The 17,816-nt window shown below is 43.3% G+C and overlaps 1 protein-coding gene across 3 annotated transcripts in view; it reads left to right on the top strand.

The window, feature by feature from the left end:
• RAPGEF4 (Rap guanine nucleotide exchange factor 4) overlaps window positions 1-17,816 on the top strand; it is a 318,711-nt gene that overhangs the window by 38,984 nt on the left and 261,911 nt on the right. For all 3 annotated transcript variants that reach the window (XR_008618698.1, XM_028479132.2, XM_028479142.2), the window contains exon 2: window positions 17,450-17,592. Coding sequence is in view for 1 of the 3 variants with exons in the window: in XM_028479132.2 (XP_028334933.1) it covers window positions 17,450-17,592 (143 nt within the window). In the remaining 2 variants the exon portion in view is untranslated. The remainder of the gene's footprint in view (window positions 1-17,449; window positions 17,593-17,816) is intronic.

Consider the following 17,816-nt stretch of genomic DNA (forward strand, 5'->3'; position numbering starts at 1 on the left):
ATGGGGATTCCCTTGTTTGTTATTTGTTGCTTTTCCCTTGCTACTTTTAATATTTTTTCTTTGTATTTAATTTTTTATAGTTTGATTAATATGTGTCTCAACATGTTTCTCTTTGGGTTTATTCCCTATGGTACTCTCTTTGCTTCCTGGACTTGATTGACTATTTCCTTTACCATGTTAGGGAAGTTTTTGACTATAATCTCCACAGATATTTTCTCAGACCCTTTCTTTTTCTCTTCTTCTTCTGGGACCCCTATAATTTGAATGTTGGTGCGTTTAATGTTGTCCCAGAGGTCTCTGAGACTGTCCTCAATTCTTTTCATTCTTTTTTTCTTTATTCTGCTCCCTGGCAGTGATTTCCACCATTTTATCTTCCAGCTCACTTACCTGATCTTCTGCCTCAGTTATTCTGCTATTGATTCCTTCTAGAGTACTTTTAATTTCAGTAAGTGTGTCGTTCATCACTGTTTGTTTGCTCTTTAGTTCTCCTAGATCCTTGTTAAATTTTTCTTGTATTTTCTCCATTCTGTTTGCGAGATTTTGGATCATCTTTACTATCGTTACTCTTAATTCTTTTTCAGGTGGGTTGCCTATTTCATCTTCATTTATTTGGTCTTGTAGGTTTTTACCTTGCTCCTTCATCTATAACATATTATTTTGTCATTTCATTTTTTTTTTTTTTGATGGGTGGTGCTGTATACCTGTCTTACCGGTTGTTTGCCCTGATAACGTCCAGCACTGGAGTTTGCAGACAGTTGGATAAATCCAGATCTTGGTGCTGAGATGAGGACCTCTGGGAGGCCTCACTCCAATTGATTTTCCCTTGGGTCTGAGGTTCTCTGTTAGTCCAGAGGTTTGGACTCAGAGCTCCCACCACAGGAGCTGGGGCTGGGAAACAAGATCCCACAAGCTTTGTGGCCCAGTTAAAAAAATAAAAAAAGAAAGAAAGAAAGAAAGATAAAAAGGAGCAGTGCAGTATCAAAGATTAAAAATCAAAATTAAATTAGAAGGATTAAAAAGCATATTAGGAAAAATAAAACTATAATTGAAACAACTGCAGCAAGGTAAAATAAAAGCACAACAGAGAGGGCTTCCCTGGTGGCGCAGTTGTTGAGAGTCCACCTGACAATGCAGGGGACACGGGTTCGTGCCCCGGTCTGGGAAGATCCCACATGCCACAGAGTGGCTGGGCCCATGAGCCATGGCCGCTGAGCCTGTGTGTCCGGAGCCTGTGCTCTGCAACAGGAGAGGCCACAACAGTGAGAGGCCCACATACCGCGTAAAAAAAAAAAAAGGCACAACAGAGAAAGGAAAAACAAAAAGGGGGGGAACAAGCCAAAAGGAGGGAACAATAACAAATTATAAAGAATAAAGTAAAATTAGAAAAATAAAAGATTTATTTGGACAAATAAAAAAAATAAAAGCATCAACAGCAATGAATCTACAAGGTAAAACAGAACCCCAATCTAAAAGAGGAAAGGGCTTCCCTGGTGGCGCAGTGGTTGAGAGTCTGCCTGCTGATGCAGGGGACATGGGTTCGTGCCCTGGTCCGGGAGGATCCCACATGCCGCGGAGCAGCTGGTCCCCTGAGCCATGGCCGCTGGGCCTGTGCGTCCGGAGCCTGTGCTCCGCAGCAGGAGAGGCCACAGCAGTGAGAGGCCCACGTACCACAAAAAAATAAAATAAAAAAGAGGAAAAAAGAAAAAATAATAATAAAGCCTTGGCTGTGGGGGTGGAGTTTAGGCAGGGGTGGGGTTTAGGGTGGGGCAGGACCTAGGCGGGTGGGGTGGTGATGTTTGAGCATGGGGCGGGGCCTCTGCTTAGGACCTGCTCAGAAGGGGAGAGGCAGCCTGTGGAAATGAGGGCCTCTGGAGTGTGGAGTTCTGGAGTTTCGGTGTAGGCCCTGAGTGAGGGTGTTTGGGTGGGGTTTAGACCCAGCTTGTTGGAGGGGGTCTCGGGGGGGGGGGTCTCTGAGTGTAGAGGTCGGGCTCTGGGTGGAGGTGTAGGGGCGGGGCTTGGGCTCTGCTCGGCAGGAGGGAGGCTCCGAGGGCAGAGGATTAAGTGGACAGGGAAAGCACTGGCCCTTCCCTTCTCTTCCTCCACACCCTTCCCCCACCATCTTCCCCAGGATCTCCCCCATCACCACTGGACCCCTAACTGTGGGTGGGTCCCACTGGGTGTAGGAACTCCTCCCCTCTCCCAGCCCCCCCTCAGGGGTGCCGTTCCAGCAGTCTGTGCTTTACTTTTGCTCCGCCTTCCCTCCCTCCCACTCCCTCAGGACCCACACAGCTGGAGGTGGCCTAGGTGGGCAGAGGATCAGGCCCAGGATCTCAGCAGGTTCCTGGGAGCCCAAGTGGGCAGGGGAAACCTGGCCACGCTCCCTTTTGATCCTCTGCCCTCCCAGTGGTTCCCCAATTTCCCCCTTCGGGCATGGGATCCCTTCCCCTCCCCCAGCCACCCCTCGGGGGCGCCAGTCCCGTCCTGCCTCCACTTCTCCTCCCCCTTCACTCCCCCACACCCCATGTCCTACCTGGTTGCTGGGGTTTCCTTCCGTCCCCTTAGGTGTCTGTTTGTCCCTCACCGGTGCCTGGTATGTGCCCTAGTTGTGAGGAGACGCGAATTCCACATCCTCCTAGTACGCCATCTTGACTCCACCCTCCCAATCTACTCTTAATCCCATCCAAAGAATATTTTTTCTTTTCATATTTTGTATTTTTCAGTTTTAGAATTTTCATTTGCTTTTTTTTGAGAGTATCTGTTTCTCTACTGATATTCTCTATCTCTTCACTCCTTATGCTAATCTTTTCTTCTAAGTCCTTAAACGTATTTATAATAGCTGTTTTAAAGTCTTTGTTTGGAATTTTCACCATCCCTATCATCTCTGAGTCTGTTTCTATTGACTTTTTCCTGATTATGAGTCACATTTCCCTGTTCCCTCACATACATGGTAATTTCTGATTGTATGCTAGACATTATGATCCTCTCATATTGAGAGTCTGGAGTTTGTTACTTTCTTTAAAGCATGTCACCTTCTGTTTTCATAGGTAGGTAACTTATTGACCTATCAGTAAGTTTCTATTGAGTCTTGTTTCTATTGAGACTTATTTTTAAGCCTTGCTAGGGTAGTTCTAGGTTTGAGGCTAGAATGATCTTCTTTGAGTCTCAGTTGAATGTCCAGGGTGATGGGTGGGGTCTGTCTACTCTGGCTGGTCAGGGCTGCTATATCTCTCAGCACTGTGTGACTTCCAGAATCTCCATTCAGCTTCTACTCCCCAGGAGCCATTGCCTCCCAGGCTTCTCCATGAGTATTGGTCTGCACATTTGCAGCTAATGAGTCAAGAAGACCCCTCTGCTAAATTTTGGAGCCCTTTCTATGAACAGCTTCCCTCTCTCTGGTTCACTTCACTGCAGATTTCATCTACTTCAGCATTCCTGAATTCTAATTACTACACTACTAGCCCCATGAGACTGCCATGCTCTACTTGGGCTGTCCCTCTCTGCCTGTGTTCCAGAAAGTATCTCCAGGCAAGGCATCAAGGTTATTGTGTGGATCACCTCTTATATTTCTATTCTTCCTAGGATCATAGTCCTGCATTACCTGTTATCTAATGTCTGAGAGCAGTTGCTTCCTGTATTTTGTTCAACTTTTAAATTGTTTACTGTGGCACCAGTTATTCCATCATAGCAGGAGTAGAAGTCTTTTTGTATTGAAACAGTAGATTTTTTTTTAATAAATAGAAAATTCCTTATATTAAAAAAAATTAATTGCCATTCTACATATTGCTTAAGTGATTAAGCTGCAGCGTCAGTTATAGAGATGGTTTTGTTAGTGAACTAAAGACACCTATAAGGCTGTCTTTGAGTGTTGGCTAATATGTGTACTTCAGTAACAGGTTGATGAGTTGATGAGATTAATGCTGGTTGAAAATCTTTGGTTCTAGGTCAAAATGATGCCCACCTTGACACAATAAGTTCTTTTTTCTGTCCTCTCTTGGGTTCCTTGCTGGAAGTGCTGGAATTCTTGTTATTTAGTCCTACTGCCTGAGTTCTAGTTCTTTATGAGGCTTGAACACTCAGGCTTCCATAACTCATCATTAATCTAGAGATGTGTCTTCATCCAGTGTGTCTACATACCAAATTTTCTACTCCTATCTGTTATTTATCAAATAAGGTAAAATTTAGGCCTACCTCCTCCAATTTAAATATACTTATATCCATTACAAGTATTGTGGGGCAGGACAGATTAGTTACCACAAGAACAGCCTAATTATCTCCACACAGGAATGATAAACTCCCTTGTAGTTGTTGGTCCTATATTATATATTCTAGTTTAGAACCATTTTCAATTTGTGCCTAGTTTAATGGATTTATTTGAGTGCATATCTTCAAAAATGTTACTGGTCATCTTTGTTTCTGGGATACAGCTTTAGAACTACATTATTTCCATTTCCCGTATGGCTTTTACCTTTAGAAAAGGCTGAGTAATATTACATTTTTGCATATTTAGGTTTACTAAATTAGTCATGAAAATTATCATGGGCTCACATGAAAAAAATGTAAATGGATCCTACAAGAAATCTTGGTGAATAATTAAGCTGCTGTTAAAAATGAAATGATTCTTAGTGCATTCTTTCACTGAGAACACTGGAAGTCTGAGGATTTATTATTACTCTCATTTGGTAAGTGTGGTCACAAAGAGCAAAAAGTTTATAGACAGATAGCTTCTTAAGCAAAAAGTAATATAATTTTCCTTGAAATGTTATTCACTTTTAATAATAATAATACATTCACGTGTACAAATACAAAAGGCACAAAAGTATATTTATTCTTTCAGCGGTGTTCATTGGGCATCTGCTTTATGCCAGGCACTGTTCAGGGTACTGGAAATATAGCAGAATCCAAACAGACAGAAAATCCCTGCCTTCATGGAGCTTGCATTCTAGTGGAGGCAATCAACAAAATAAATAACTTATTTGTTATTATAAATATTATGTTAGGAAGTATTAAGTGCTATGGGAAAAAAGAATTCTGGATAAAAATAGGTTGGGTGCTGCTGAGAGGACTGGGATTTTAAATAGGTGTCAGGATCAGCTTCGCCGAGAAGAGAATTTGTGCTCAAACTTGCAGTAGGTGAGGGAGGGAGTCTTGCAGATATCTGAGAAAGAGCGTCCCTGGCAGGAGGAATAGCTATTGGAAAGCTCTCAGGTGGGGCAGAGGCCTTCAAGGGACAGCAGAGACACCTGTGTGTCTGGATAAGAGCGAGTAAGAGGAGAATAGATGAGGAGGTTCCAAAGGAAATTGGTGACTGGGGTGAGGCATGAGGAGCAGATTACCCACCATCATCATAGCATACCGGCTTCCCTTTTAGAGCCAGAGATTTTCAACCAGCTGATCCAGGGAGGTGAAGGCATTTTCAGACCCCCTGCTCAAAATGCGCTTCCTTTGCTGCTGCTCATGGGTTGGAATGGATAAAAGATTGAGAATAATGTCCTCTCCTCCTCTTCCCCATCCTCAGCCTTCCTTTTCTTCACTTTGTTTCACCGTCAAGGGTCTCCTTCTTGTTGCCCAGGAATAGAGAGTGCTACGAAATGCTCATCGGAAAGATCTGACTCAAGAGGTTCCCATTTCCTGCTCTCTAATCCTCACAACCTAAGGGGCTTAGGGCCTTTCAAATGTTTAGTTGTAGCAATGGCAAGTTTTTGAACAGAGTCATCTCAAATTTGCATGTAGCGCTAAGTAGTGTGGAATGATTTTCGAGAGTATCTGCATGCTATGGTGAAAATTACATGGGGAAAAAAAGCGATCATTTCAAACTTATCAGCAAAACATTTTTAAAGAAGCATCAGAAAAAAAAAAAAAAAAGAAGAAGCATCAGTTATCTGAGTCATCCCAGAAGCCATTCTAAAAGTTTAAGGAGCCAAAAGAAATTATTTTCAACTTAATGCTAATAGGGCAAGTGTATTACCTAGGGAAAGTTATGATAGCTCTCTTCTTTATGTGCTGCTTGCGGTCCAGTAAGCATCCAGTTTGGCTGGGCTTTGGGGACCTCTGACTACAGTGTGTGGTGGAGAGATGTGTGCCCAAACTGATGATACTGTGCTGAGTTTAGACACTCATGTACAGTCAGAGAAGATTTTTGAAAAGGGTCTGCTAAAACTGGGCAAGCCCATACTTTGATTTTGTATTTGTAATAAGACAAATTACAGCACCCTGAGTCTGGTCAAAAGGTTTCCCTCTCTCTTTTCACTAATAAATGCAGGATCGGTCTTTTTAAAAAAAAAAAAAAAAAAAAAATTCATTTATTTATTTATTTTTGGCTGCACTGGGTCTTCATTGCTGCACGCATGCTTTCTCTAGTTGCAGAGAGCGGGGGCTACTCTTTGTTGTGGTGCATGGGCGTCTCGTTGTGGTGGCTTCTTTTGTTGCAGAGCACAGGCTCTAGGCACGCAGACTTCTGTAGTTGTGGTGCACAGGCTCTAGAGCGCAGGCTTAGTAGTTGTGGCACACGGGCTTAGTTGCTCCATGGCATGTGGGATCTTATATATACACAGCTGCAAAGATACAAAGCTATTTTTCTCATAACATCCTTCTGTGCTTAGCATAGTTCTGGGTGCTCTACACACCCCACAAGTGCTCCAATAAGCCACAAAGAGCAGTTCTGACGACATCTCAGATCTGAAACTGCATACCTGGGTCAGACCCAGCCTGCTGATGGGACATAAAGAAAACCCGTTTCTCCCTACACTTCAGTTTTTCTTTTTGTTTAAATAAGATAGGACATGAGAAAACACATGTAAACTGTAAAGTGTTTTCAAACACTTTAGAAATGAAAGTGTTTCATTTCATTTAGAAATGAAAAGTTTCCCTAATGCTATTTTCTAAGATTGATAGCTCAGTCTTATCCCAATAGCTTATGGATCAAACGTTATTATCGTAACAGCCTGGTTACTGCCCACGATATTCCATCCCCACCACCACCTCCTCCCCACCCAAATTATCAGACTTTAGGTGGTCTAGAAAGCAACTCAGAATGCAAGACACATGAAAATAACATCAAAAACCAGCTTGATGAATTCAACATCATCTGATCCAATATTCACTGAGCATCTGCTAAGTGCCAGGCACATGCTAAATTCTTCACATATTTCATGTCATTTAATCCTCACCAAAACCTAATAAGGTCAGGATTATTATCACCCCATTTTATTTTTTTTATAAATTTATTTATTTATTTATTTTTGGCTGCACGTGGGCTTTCTCTAGTTGCAGCGAGCGGAGGCTACTCTTCATTGCGGTGCACGGGCTTCTCATTGCGGTGGCTTCTCTTGTTGTGGAGCACAGGCTCTAGGCCCGCAGGCTTCAGTAGTTGTAGCACATGGGCTCAGCAGTTGTGGCTCGCGGGCTCCAGAGCGCAGGCTCAGTAGTTGTGGCGCACGGGCTTAGTTGCTCCATGGCATGTGGGATCTTCCGGACCAGGGCTCGAACCCGTGTCCCTTGCATTAGCAGGCGGATTCTTAACCACTGCGCCATCAGAGAAGCCCCAGGATCAGCCTTATTTAGATATTAGCAAGGCTGGTCCTGGCCTCGGCCTGAAGACAGGCTTTGTCAACAGTCCAAAGAGCCCTGGGCCCCAGAGCTGGCATAGCTCTCTCGGTAGGACAGATGACACACTGGTCCCCTGCAAAAGAGAGGTGAAAGTATTCGGACTCCTCTTGTTGCTCTGCTCAGGGCCAAAATGGTGGCCCTGGTGACCTCCAGTCACAACTCTCTTATCTCATTTGGGACCCTGGGGGGCCGTTTTCTCTTCTTCACTCTTTTATAGAGACATAAAAGCAAGTGGGCATGATTTCTAAATAGGGAGACATCAGGCCAGGAATGTGCAGACTTAATACGTTCTGCTCCCTGGTGGCTGACATGCAGGCCATATTTTGGAAGAGTCATAGAGGTCATGGTGTGCCTTGTGACAGTCTCAGCTGTGAGGATAAAAAGCTGCAGTTGCACCTGGGGTCCATCAAGGGGATTTTTTTCTGAGAGTCACCCTGAACATGGGCAGAATCAATAGAAGAGAGACAATTTTGGCAGTTGGTTGAGTTGAGGGGTGCGCTTATGTGCATGTGGGGGTGGCTGGGTGTGTGTGTGACATTAAAGACGCTGATGCTGTGGTTGAGAATCCGCCTGCCAGTGCAGGGGACGCGGGCTCGAGCCCTGGTCCGGGAAGATCCTACATGCCGCAGAGGAGCTAAGCCCGTGCGCCACAACTACTGAGCCTGAGCTCTAGAGCCCGCAAGCCACAACTACTGAGCTTGCATGCTGCAGCTACTGAAGCCCACACACCTAGAGCCTGTGCTCCGCAACAAGAGAAGCCACTGCAATGAGAAGCCCGTGCACCGCAACGAACAGTAACCCCCGCTCGCCACAACTAGAGCAAGACCCCGAGCAGCAACGAAGATCCAACGCAGCCAAAAATAAATAAATAAATAAATTTCTATTAAAAAAAAAAGACACTGAGGCTTGTTAAAGAGAGTAAGCAGGCTTTATTCAGGGCCAGTGAGTCAGGCATAGGGACTGCCACCATAGGAGTTTGCAGTGGGGGAGAGAGATTGGGCTCAACTCCGAACACAGCATGGACAAGTGACAATTTACAGCCAAGGAGCAAGGTGTGGGGGGTGGGAGGAAGTCAGTGGCTGGAAAATTACTGAGAGGAAACATCAAGGGTAAGGAGGATTCTGGCTAAATTGACCCGACAGGATTCTCGCTCAAGACAAGGGTGATCCGATATCGTCTGGAGGATGGCGGAGGATGAGAAACTCAATCGGATATGGAGGGTGGTCAGATGTCAGGAGTGGGGAGGTTCTGGTTAAACTGACTTTTTAGCAAGGTTCTTGCTAAAACTGTATTTTACAAAGAAGTACACAGATGGGTCTAGGAAAAGGTTTAGGAGTCTGACTACAGTTTGGTCAACAAAGAATCTTTATCCGTGTGTATGTGTGTGTTTGTATATATGTGTGTATGCATCTGTGTGTATACATCTCTGTACATATGGATATGCATGTGTGTATCTGTGTGTGTGTGTTAGGAGGTTGGTGGGTAAGAAACTCATAGGGAGAAAAGTTAATAGAACAGGTCTCTAGGGAGAGGAGTCCTACTGACACACCACATTTTTTAGGAATAAATGATGCAACAATGGTGGTACTATAGACGTAAAAAGAAAAACAAGAAAGAACTGATTTTAGGAAGAATTTACAAGAGTGCCTTCATGAACTCTTTGTAGAATTTGCATCCATCAGTGATATCTGTTCTGCTTCTGAATTCATATTTCCTTCTTTCCTATTTTAATTGCACTTCTTACTACATTTCACCTTGATAATTGCTGTATGTGTACAATTCTCCCTAACTCAGTTTGAACTTGCTCAGTGCAGGAACCATGCTCTTTGTATCACCCGAGTGCTTTCTTCTCTCATACAGACACGCAGTTTGAATGAATGCATTTTAACACCGTCTTTCTGAATTTTGTTGACGTTGTTGGGAAAACTTGTAATTAGTAAAGAGTCAACATTTCAGTATTCTAAGTGGTTAATAATCATATAATTAAAATAACATGATAAGTGGTAAACATCTTGAGTTTCAAAGACTTTTGATATATCCATGTCATCATTGGCATTATACACACATGATTTTAGCATACTAATACTTACCTAGCCTCTGTGTAAAATGTTTTTGCTGGAAAAATAGGGTTCAGAATACCTGCTTCGTTTAACAGCACCGTGTGTTGAACATTTCAAAGCCCTTTAAAAAGTTAATAGTGTTATGAAAAGGACGAGATTATCAAGTACGTATTGTTTGAGATCTTACTGTTGTTATAATAGAGAGAGAAAAATATACATGCACACCTATCTATAAACCCTTCCAAAAATACAAGAGAATTCTAATATATGTTTTTAAGCACTTTATTCATTGCTTTCATCAGATACTTCTTTTAAAAGGTCTTTGTGGCTAACGATGATGATGAAGCTGATGGTACTCATAATAAGAATAGCTTCTGTAGCCCTTTATAATTTATAAAGCTCCTATGTATTTTCTCGGACTTAACAGTTCATTAGGAGTGGGGACTAGCTCTTTATAACCCTAAGTTACTGTTAAAGCACAAGGAGACAAAACAAACCGCAAAGTCATTTTAATGCAAATGTATTTATTTAGCATTACACCCAATGTTCTGATATACATTTACTGATCTTCAGAAGACATCTGGAAATTTAGAAAAAATACAAGTGAGGTAGTTGAGGAAATTAAGCATTATATACATTCCCACAAGATGACGGTACTGTTACAGCCTGTTATTGTCCATTTCTTGGATGAACCTTCTGTTCACGACTATGGGAAGGCAGCTGGGCAGAGAGCACTTTGCCTCCCTTCCCTCCTTTCCTTTCCCTCTTCATCTACTTCCTGCATGCCTCCCACAGGTCTGACTGCTGGGTGTTGGGATCCACTGTCCTGAAAGGTCCCCCAGAGATTCTGTGGGAGGTGAGGGGAGGGCGGGGGGCTTACTCAGCAGATTGGTGAGGGCGGGGCCCACCTCACGGCAGAGGATTTGCATATTGATTATCATATAGTCAAACAACAGAAGTCATCTAAGAGGAGATGTTTTGCTGATTTTATGGTTATTGTACATTTTTCCCCACAGATGCCTATGTGTTATTATTTCGTGCTCTGACTAATCCAGAAACTGGTTAATTAGTCCCTAGATAATCCCGAGCTGACTGAATTAAGATTTAAGAGCACATTAAATTTTCACATTACATAATACACGTGGGCAGCACCTGGAATCTAGAACCTTTGCTATCCCTCATACACCTGACTCTGGTAGTTTCCATGTTTGCCTTCTTTGTAGTAAAACAAGGTGCAGCCCAGAACATTGTGGGTACCCATGTTACAGTACTTACCATACAGTATTCTAATTTTGGTTATGTGGCTCCCTTCCCCACTGGATTGTGAGCTCCCGGTGGGTAGGGTTGGCGTGTTGCTCACCTCTGTTCTTCCAGGGAAAGGTATCTAATGTAAGGTAGGAAAGCAATACAGTTTACTGAATGGATAAATAAAATGAATGTGTATTCATGAAAGGATGTGTTTGGTGGAGAGTTATTTATAATTCCATAGATTTTGATAATTCATATTGCAAAATTAAGTCTTGTTTATTTGAGTGCCATTAATTTGAGAGTTAGATGTGATAAAAAGTTATAAATAAGTTGTTAAAACCACTCCTTTCAAAATCATAAACACATTCTAATAAAATTATCTTTTTTGTAATGCTAATAGGCATTATTTACCATTACAATTTATATAATACTTAAAAGGATTTTATTTTATCGACAATGTTTTTAGTTTGTGCCTTTTTAACTTAGATGGGTTAACCTCTGTCTGACCTTGCTGTCTGATTTAGACAGTTTTCAATGACGGACAGTAAAATTCATCCTGAAGAGCTAAAGAACCATGAGAAGAAAAAAACAAAACAAAGCAGGAAAACAGTGATTCAGTAGTTAATAAAAAATAAGATCCAAATAGTATTCACCAAATGAATGGACAGAAGAATGATGGTATCTCCAAGAAGACAGAAGTTGCATGCATGACATGTGAAAGAGTAAAATAATGTGATAAGATTCCAAAAAGAAATGATATCAATTGGACTTCAGAGAAGGATGAGAACATTGTAAGGAAAAGCTCTATGAAGGAAGTGAACCCTAAGCTGGTCATAAGGAACTGAGTCAGGGTGAGAAAACACTTGTGTCTTTATTAGTTTTCTATTGCTGTGTAACAAATCACCACAACCTAGTGGCCCAGAACATCACACCTTTATTACCTCATCAGTTTCGAGGGGCAGGAGCCTAGGCATGCTTGTCTGCGTTCTCTGCTGAAATCAAGGTGCTGACTGGGCTGTGTCCCTATCTGGACTTGGGGACCTCTTTTGAGCTCACTTGGTTGTTGGTAGAATTCAGTTCCTTGCAGTTGTAGGACTGAAGTCCCTGTTTTCTTGCTGGCTGTCAGCCAGGGGCCTAATATATTCCTTGCCACGTAGCGCTTTTGCTACATGGCAGCTTCCTTCTTCAAGGCCAGCAAAAGAATCTCCTACTTTGGGACTTCCTTGGTGGCACAGTGGTTAAGAATCCACCTGCCAATGCAGGGGACATGGGTTCGATTCCCTGGTCTGGGAAGATCCCACATACCACGGAGCAACTAAGCCCGTGTGCCACAGCTACTGAGCCTGCTCTCTAGAGCCCTCGAGCCACAACTACTGAGCCTGCGTGCCACAACTACTAAAGCCGGGGTGCCTAGAGCCTGTGCTCCATAACAAGAGAAGCCACCGCGATGAGAAGACCACGCACCACAATGAAGAGTAGCCCCTACTCAATGCAACTAGAGAAAGCCTGCGCACAGCAGTGAAGACCCATTGCAGCCATAAATAAATAAATATATATATTTTTTAATTGAAAAAAAAAAAGAAAGCATCTCCTACTTCTTCTACCCTCTTTTAAAGGACTTGCTTGATTAGGTCAGGCCCACTTGGGAAAAATCTTCCTTGTGATTAACTTAAAGTCAATTGGTTAGGGACCTTAATTATATCTGCAAAATCTCTTTAACTTTGCTTTATATTGTAACATATCATGGGAGTGATATCTCTACACTTCTGCCATATTCTATTGACTAAAAGTAAATTAGAGCTTCTGCCTACCCTTAAGGGGATTATATAAAGATGTGGGTCATTGGGGTCACCCTAGGATCCTGCCTACCACAGTGTCTTCTTTTGTAAATGATTCTGTCTACTGCTGTTTGAACATGTTTTAAATGTGAAGTTTTTAGAAAAAGTGATTTAAAACATGGGTCCTGGGTGTCAGAGGGTTGGCTAAGGAAAATAACTTCTCTGAACTTGGAACTTTTACTTAGGGGACCAGATGTACGCAGTTATTAAGGAAAGGAACCTAGAGTGAGCTATAATTAGAGAAACCTGCATCATCATTTTGACATACTGCAAGAGCTTCCTGACTGGTCTCTTAGCTGTTGGTCTTTACACTCTCCCACCTGCCTTTACTTGAAGTCAAGGTGATCTTTCCAAAATGTACATCCAGTCATGCCACCCTCCTGCTTCAAATACTTCTGCTGACTATTAGATGGAACCCAAGTTCTCTAGCTTCCTAGGCAAGGACTGCCATGCCGTTCAGCTTGCTAGCCCAGTACATGTTTCACGTGCCCTTCATTCACACTCAAATGAGGCCGTGGCCGGAGGGGTTAAGAAGTGGAGATGGATTTGAGAGACACTGAGTTGGTAGAATTACCTGGACATGGTGAGAGAGGACGAGCCTGCTCCATGCATGGCAATAAGGAGTGCAGGTGCAGTGGCAGATGTTGGAGAGAAGGTGAGTCCAGTTTGAGGTCGCTGTAGAACGTCGCATCCGAGGACTTCTTGTGTGCTTGGCCCTCTACTGAGTACCATGGGACCTATGAAGGAAGTACCAGGCATGACCTCTGCAGAGAGGAGAATGTATGTGGCATTAGGAAATTATAGATTCCCAAGAGAAGTGGGGCAACAGAGGATTATCACCTGTGGTAGGTTACAGAGGTGGGTTGGTAAAGATGTCCATTAATAGCTGAATGGAATTTTCCCCACTCCATGAATGACAGAGAAAACATTGCTTTTCATAGTTTCTGTGGCTTAAATATTTAAACAATGGGGGAGACATTATTAGGACCTAATTTTGGGGTGCCCACAGAAAATCTCAGGAAGAGAGGTTTCATGTTTGTCCTGGTTATCTCAGATTAACTCTGTCTTTCCAAGTGTCTTTTGTCACTTGGCCTCACACAATCTGGTTATGAATCTTGAAGTTCTTTTGTGCTTGTTTTGGTCTGTATGGAAGTGTTTTTTTTTTTTTTTTTTTTCTGCTGCTTTCAGTTTCTTCTGGAGAGCGTTGGGCCAGAAATGTTTTTAGGCCTCCCTGGTCTGCCTTCCTAATATGGAACATGCTCTGGGGAGAATAAACAAGATGGGATGCTGCTTTCCTTCCTGATGGAAGATGGATTCTAATCTCTATCTCTTTTCCTGTGTAACTAAGTGGAATCCACCATATCAATGTCCAGCCAATTTCCAGCTCATCTGGTCCTTGTAACCCCCACCTCCGGTTGACTTAAATGTTGCCATTGCTTTGGGCCTGCAGGCTAGTGCCAACGCTACTGTAGCGGAGCCCCGTGGGGTTCACACGGCTGCTTGCAGTGGCTGGGTGTTACCCCTGCTCGTGTCAATGCTGCTTCCCATGAAGTGCGCTCCGCTGGCTAGAACTTTCAAGGGTAGCTCTGCCAGCCACTGCACCTTCACTGCTTGGGAAATGCTTTCCCACCGGACACTCAAAGACTCTCATTGAAAGTTGTCTGCACCCCTTTATTAACTGCTGAAATTCTAGCACCTGTTTCAGAGCGCCTTGACTTTTGAGAACATGGCTTCTGGTAGGGAGTTGATAAGGCCCTTCCAAAGGGACAAGAGGTGGAAAGAGGCCCTGTGCCCAGTGTGCTGTACCTTCCCTGGTAAGCCTGCAAAGCTCTCAGCTCTTCCGGACACTTGGTCATCTCATAAACTGGCACTAATGCATCAGGATTTTCCTCCCTCTTCCCTGGGAAGCAGAACTCAGGCCCTTTGAGTAGAGGTTAATTGGGAGGCCCGCCGAGGTTGTAAGCAGATTCTTTGAATCTAGTTATCTTGGGCCTGAAAGTGTGACAGGGGTGAGGGAAGAGCCTCTCAATTAAACTCATGAAAGCTGTGTCTTAGGTCTTCCCCTTAGTGACAGGTCACCTGCTCATGTCCTCCAAAAACGTGCATCTCTCATGGTGGGATCTGTCTTCCTCTGATAATGTCCCAAGTTCCTTGGACTCTGGCACATGTAGTCCTGACCTCTATGTTAGTCTAGGTGATGCTGTATTAACAACACTCCCCCTCCCCCAACCAAAATCTCGGGGCTTCACACAGTGGCGGTTTATTTGTCACTTAGACAAAGTCTCCATCTTGCGGCTGTAGCTTCTGAAGCACCTGCCTTCTCATCCGTTTCCTAGGGCTGCTGAAACAAGAGACCCCCACAAACTAGGTGGGATAAAACAACAGAAATGTGTTCTCTTATGATTCTGGAGGCTAGAAGTCCAAAATCAAGGTGTCGTCAGGGCCAAGTCCCCCTGAAGGCTCTCAGGAGTATCCTTCCTTGTCTCCTTCCAGCTTCTGGTGGCTGCCGTCAATCCTTGGTGTTTCTTGGCCTAGAGATGCATCTCTCCTGCCTCTGCCTCCGCCTTCACCTGGCCATCTTCCCTGTGTCTGTTTCCAAATTTCCTTCTTTTTGTAAGCACACCAGTCCTTAGATTATGGCCTGCTCTAATCCAGTGTGACTCCATCCTAATTTGATTACATCTGCGAAGACCCTATTTCCAAATAAGGTCACACTCATGGGTACCAGGTATTAGGGCTTTAGCATATTTTGGGGGAGGGACACAATAACCCATCACACACTGCAGAGTTGTGGCTGAGGAAGAGAGAGATGGGAGACACCCCCTGGCTCTTAACAGTTTCACCTCAGAAGTGATGCGTGCCAGATTTGTTCACAGTCACTGGCCAGAGCATGGCTCCAACGTAACTACAAAGGAAGCTGGTAAATGTCAGGGAACACATGGGAATTTGGTGAGAATTACCTGTCTCAGTCACATCCTGGCCCTCCTCATTTTCCTCTGATCCCAGAATGTTCTGGGGCACTTAGGAGGTGAATATTTTCTGTATAACGTGACATATCTATCAAAGAACAAATAGACCTGGAAAACGGCTCCAAGAAAAGAAAGAAAATAGTTTATATAATCTGTAAAACTATCCCGTTTTTGTTTAGTTCTCCGGTTCGTCTTAATCCAGAGAATACAAAACGATGGTCAACAATCTGGATCTAGTCCATAGATGTTTTGTGTGTGGCCCACACAATGTTTAAGAAATGTGAACAAACGTCTAGATAGCTTTCCCTGAACAACTGAAATACATGACGTCTGGCCCCGTGTTTCCACAGAAAACCAGTGATAAGGAAAATAGCCAATAAGGCCTGCTCCCTGTAGACAGTCCCACCTCTGCAGTTTGCAATTTGTCTTTGCTTTTACCACTGTTTTTGTATAGTAGAGATTTTTTTCCTTATATTTGGCTCTTTGTACAGTCATTTACTTTACCTAATAGGCCCCGGCAGTCATTTGTGTTTGGGACCTCAATTTTGAGTAAGTATAGCCATCTGTAAAGGAAAACTCCTCCTCCTGTGTTTCCTTTACCCTCATGCTACTACCATACTCCCTACACGCTGATAGCAGGTGTGTTGGTTTTCCACACATCACGCAATTCTGTGACACCAGCTGGCTGTCCTACAATTCAACTCAATTCTGACACTGTCTACCTGGAGATAACATCAGATCCCACAGGTTAAGGGCTCAGTCCCACAAAACTGCTCCCCGCCCACACACACATGCAACTTCAGATGTCAGCTGCAAGTCCAAGTTGTTATCTGTGCTTCTGACTCACTAGCTATAAATTGGAGGTTTCCACAAACCCCTCTTTGAGTTCAATGAATTTGCTAGAGCAGTTCACGGAACTCAGCGAAACAGTTACTTGCTAGATTTACTGTGAAAGGGTGTAGCTTGGGAACAGCCAGATGGAAGAGGTGTACAGGCAAAGTATGGCAAGGGGCATGGAGCTTCCACGCCCTCTCCTGGTGCCACTTTCCCCACATTTCCAAGTGTTCACCAACCCAGAAGCTCTCTGAACCCCATTGTTCAGGGATTTTTATGAAGTCTTCATTACTTAGGCATGCTTGATGAAACTGATTGGCCATTGGTGACTGAACTCAATTTCTAGCCCCTTCACCCCCACATCAAGGGGTGCAGCTGAAAGTTCCAACCCTCTAATCACATGAGTGGTTGTCCAGGCAGCCAGTCTCCATCCTTAGGTTACCTAGGAGTTTTCCAAAAGTCCCCTCATTAACATAAACTTGGTTGTGGTGGAAAGGCGCTGGACACCCATTTCACTTTTATGGCTCTTAAGCATTTCAGGAACTGAGGACAAGAGGCCAAATATTATAACTAAAGAGGCCCCTGTGGCTCTCATATAAGAAATTACAAGAGTTGTAGGAGCTCTGTGCAAGGAACAGTGAACACTTTCTTATTTCTTACTATTTTATATTTTTTATTGTAAATCACAATATCACACCATCTGCAGTATTTGTGATTTAAGGTGAACAGTTGACAAAGGCCTGGAAATATTTATAATGGTTATGGGGGATAAATATTTGCAGTAAAATACTTGCAGTTGGTATATTTGCAAAAATTTGAATATAGTTAGAATAATGCATGTTGACTCAAGTAAGTTCTTTCTGATATAGCCTTGTGCCTTTTCTCCCCTTTATAGACCATTAGAACGATCCAGTGAAGATGTGGATATAATCTTCACACGGCTGAAAGAAGTTAAAGCTTTTGAGAAATTTCACCCAAATCTCCTTCATCAGATTTGTTTATGTGGTTATTATGAGAATCTGGAAAAAGGAATAACATGTAAGAAATGCAACTCCAGTGGTGTGTTTTCATGTATAAGTTTGTGCTCATTTGTGGTTACCCTGTGGGGATGGATAGCAAATGGGGTATCTATGTGCCAAATATTTGAGCTTCAGTCAAAGATATGAGATTGACATTTCCCTCTCCTTTATTTATTCAGTTCCATGTAGGCATTTCCTTAACTCCTTCATCCACAGCATGTAAATGGTTCTTCCAGGGCAGCC

This window comes from Physeter macrocephalus, chromosome 2, assembly GCF_002837175.3.
Source record: "Physeter macrocephalus isolate SW-GA chromosome 2, ASM283717v5, whole genome shotgun sequence".
Classification (NCBI taxonomy): domain Eukaryota; kingdom Metazoa; phylum Chordata; class Mammalia; order Artiodactyla; family Physeteridae; genus Physeter; species Physeter macrocephalus.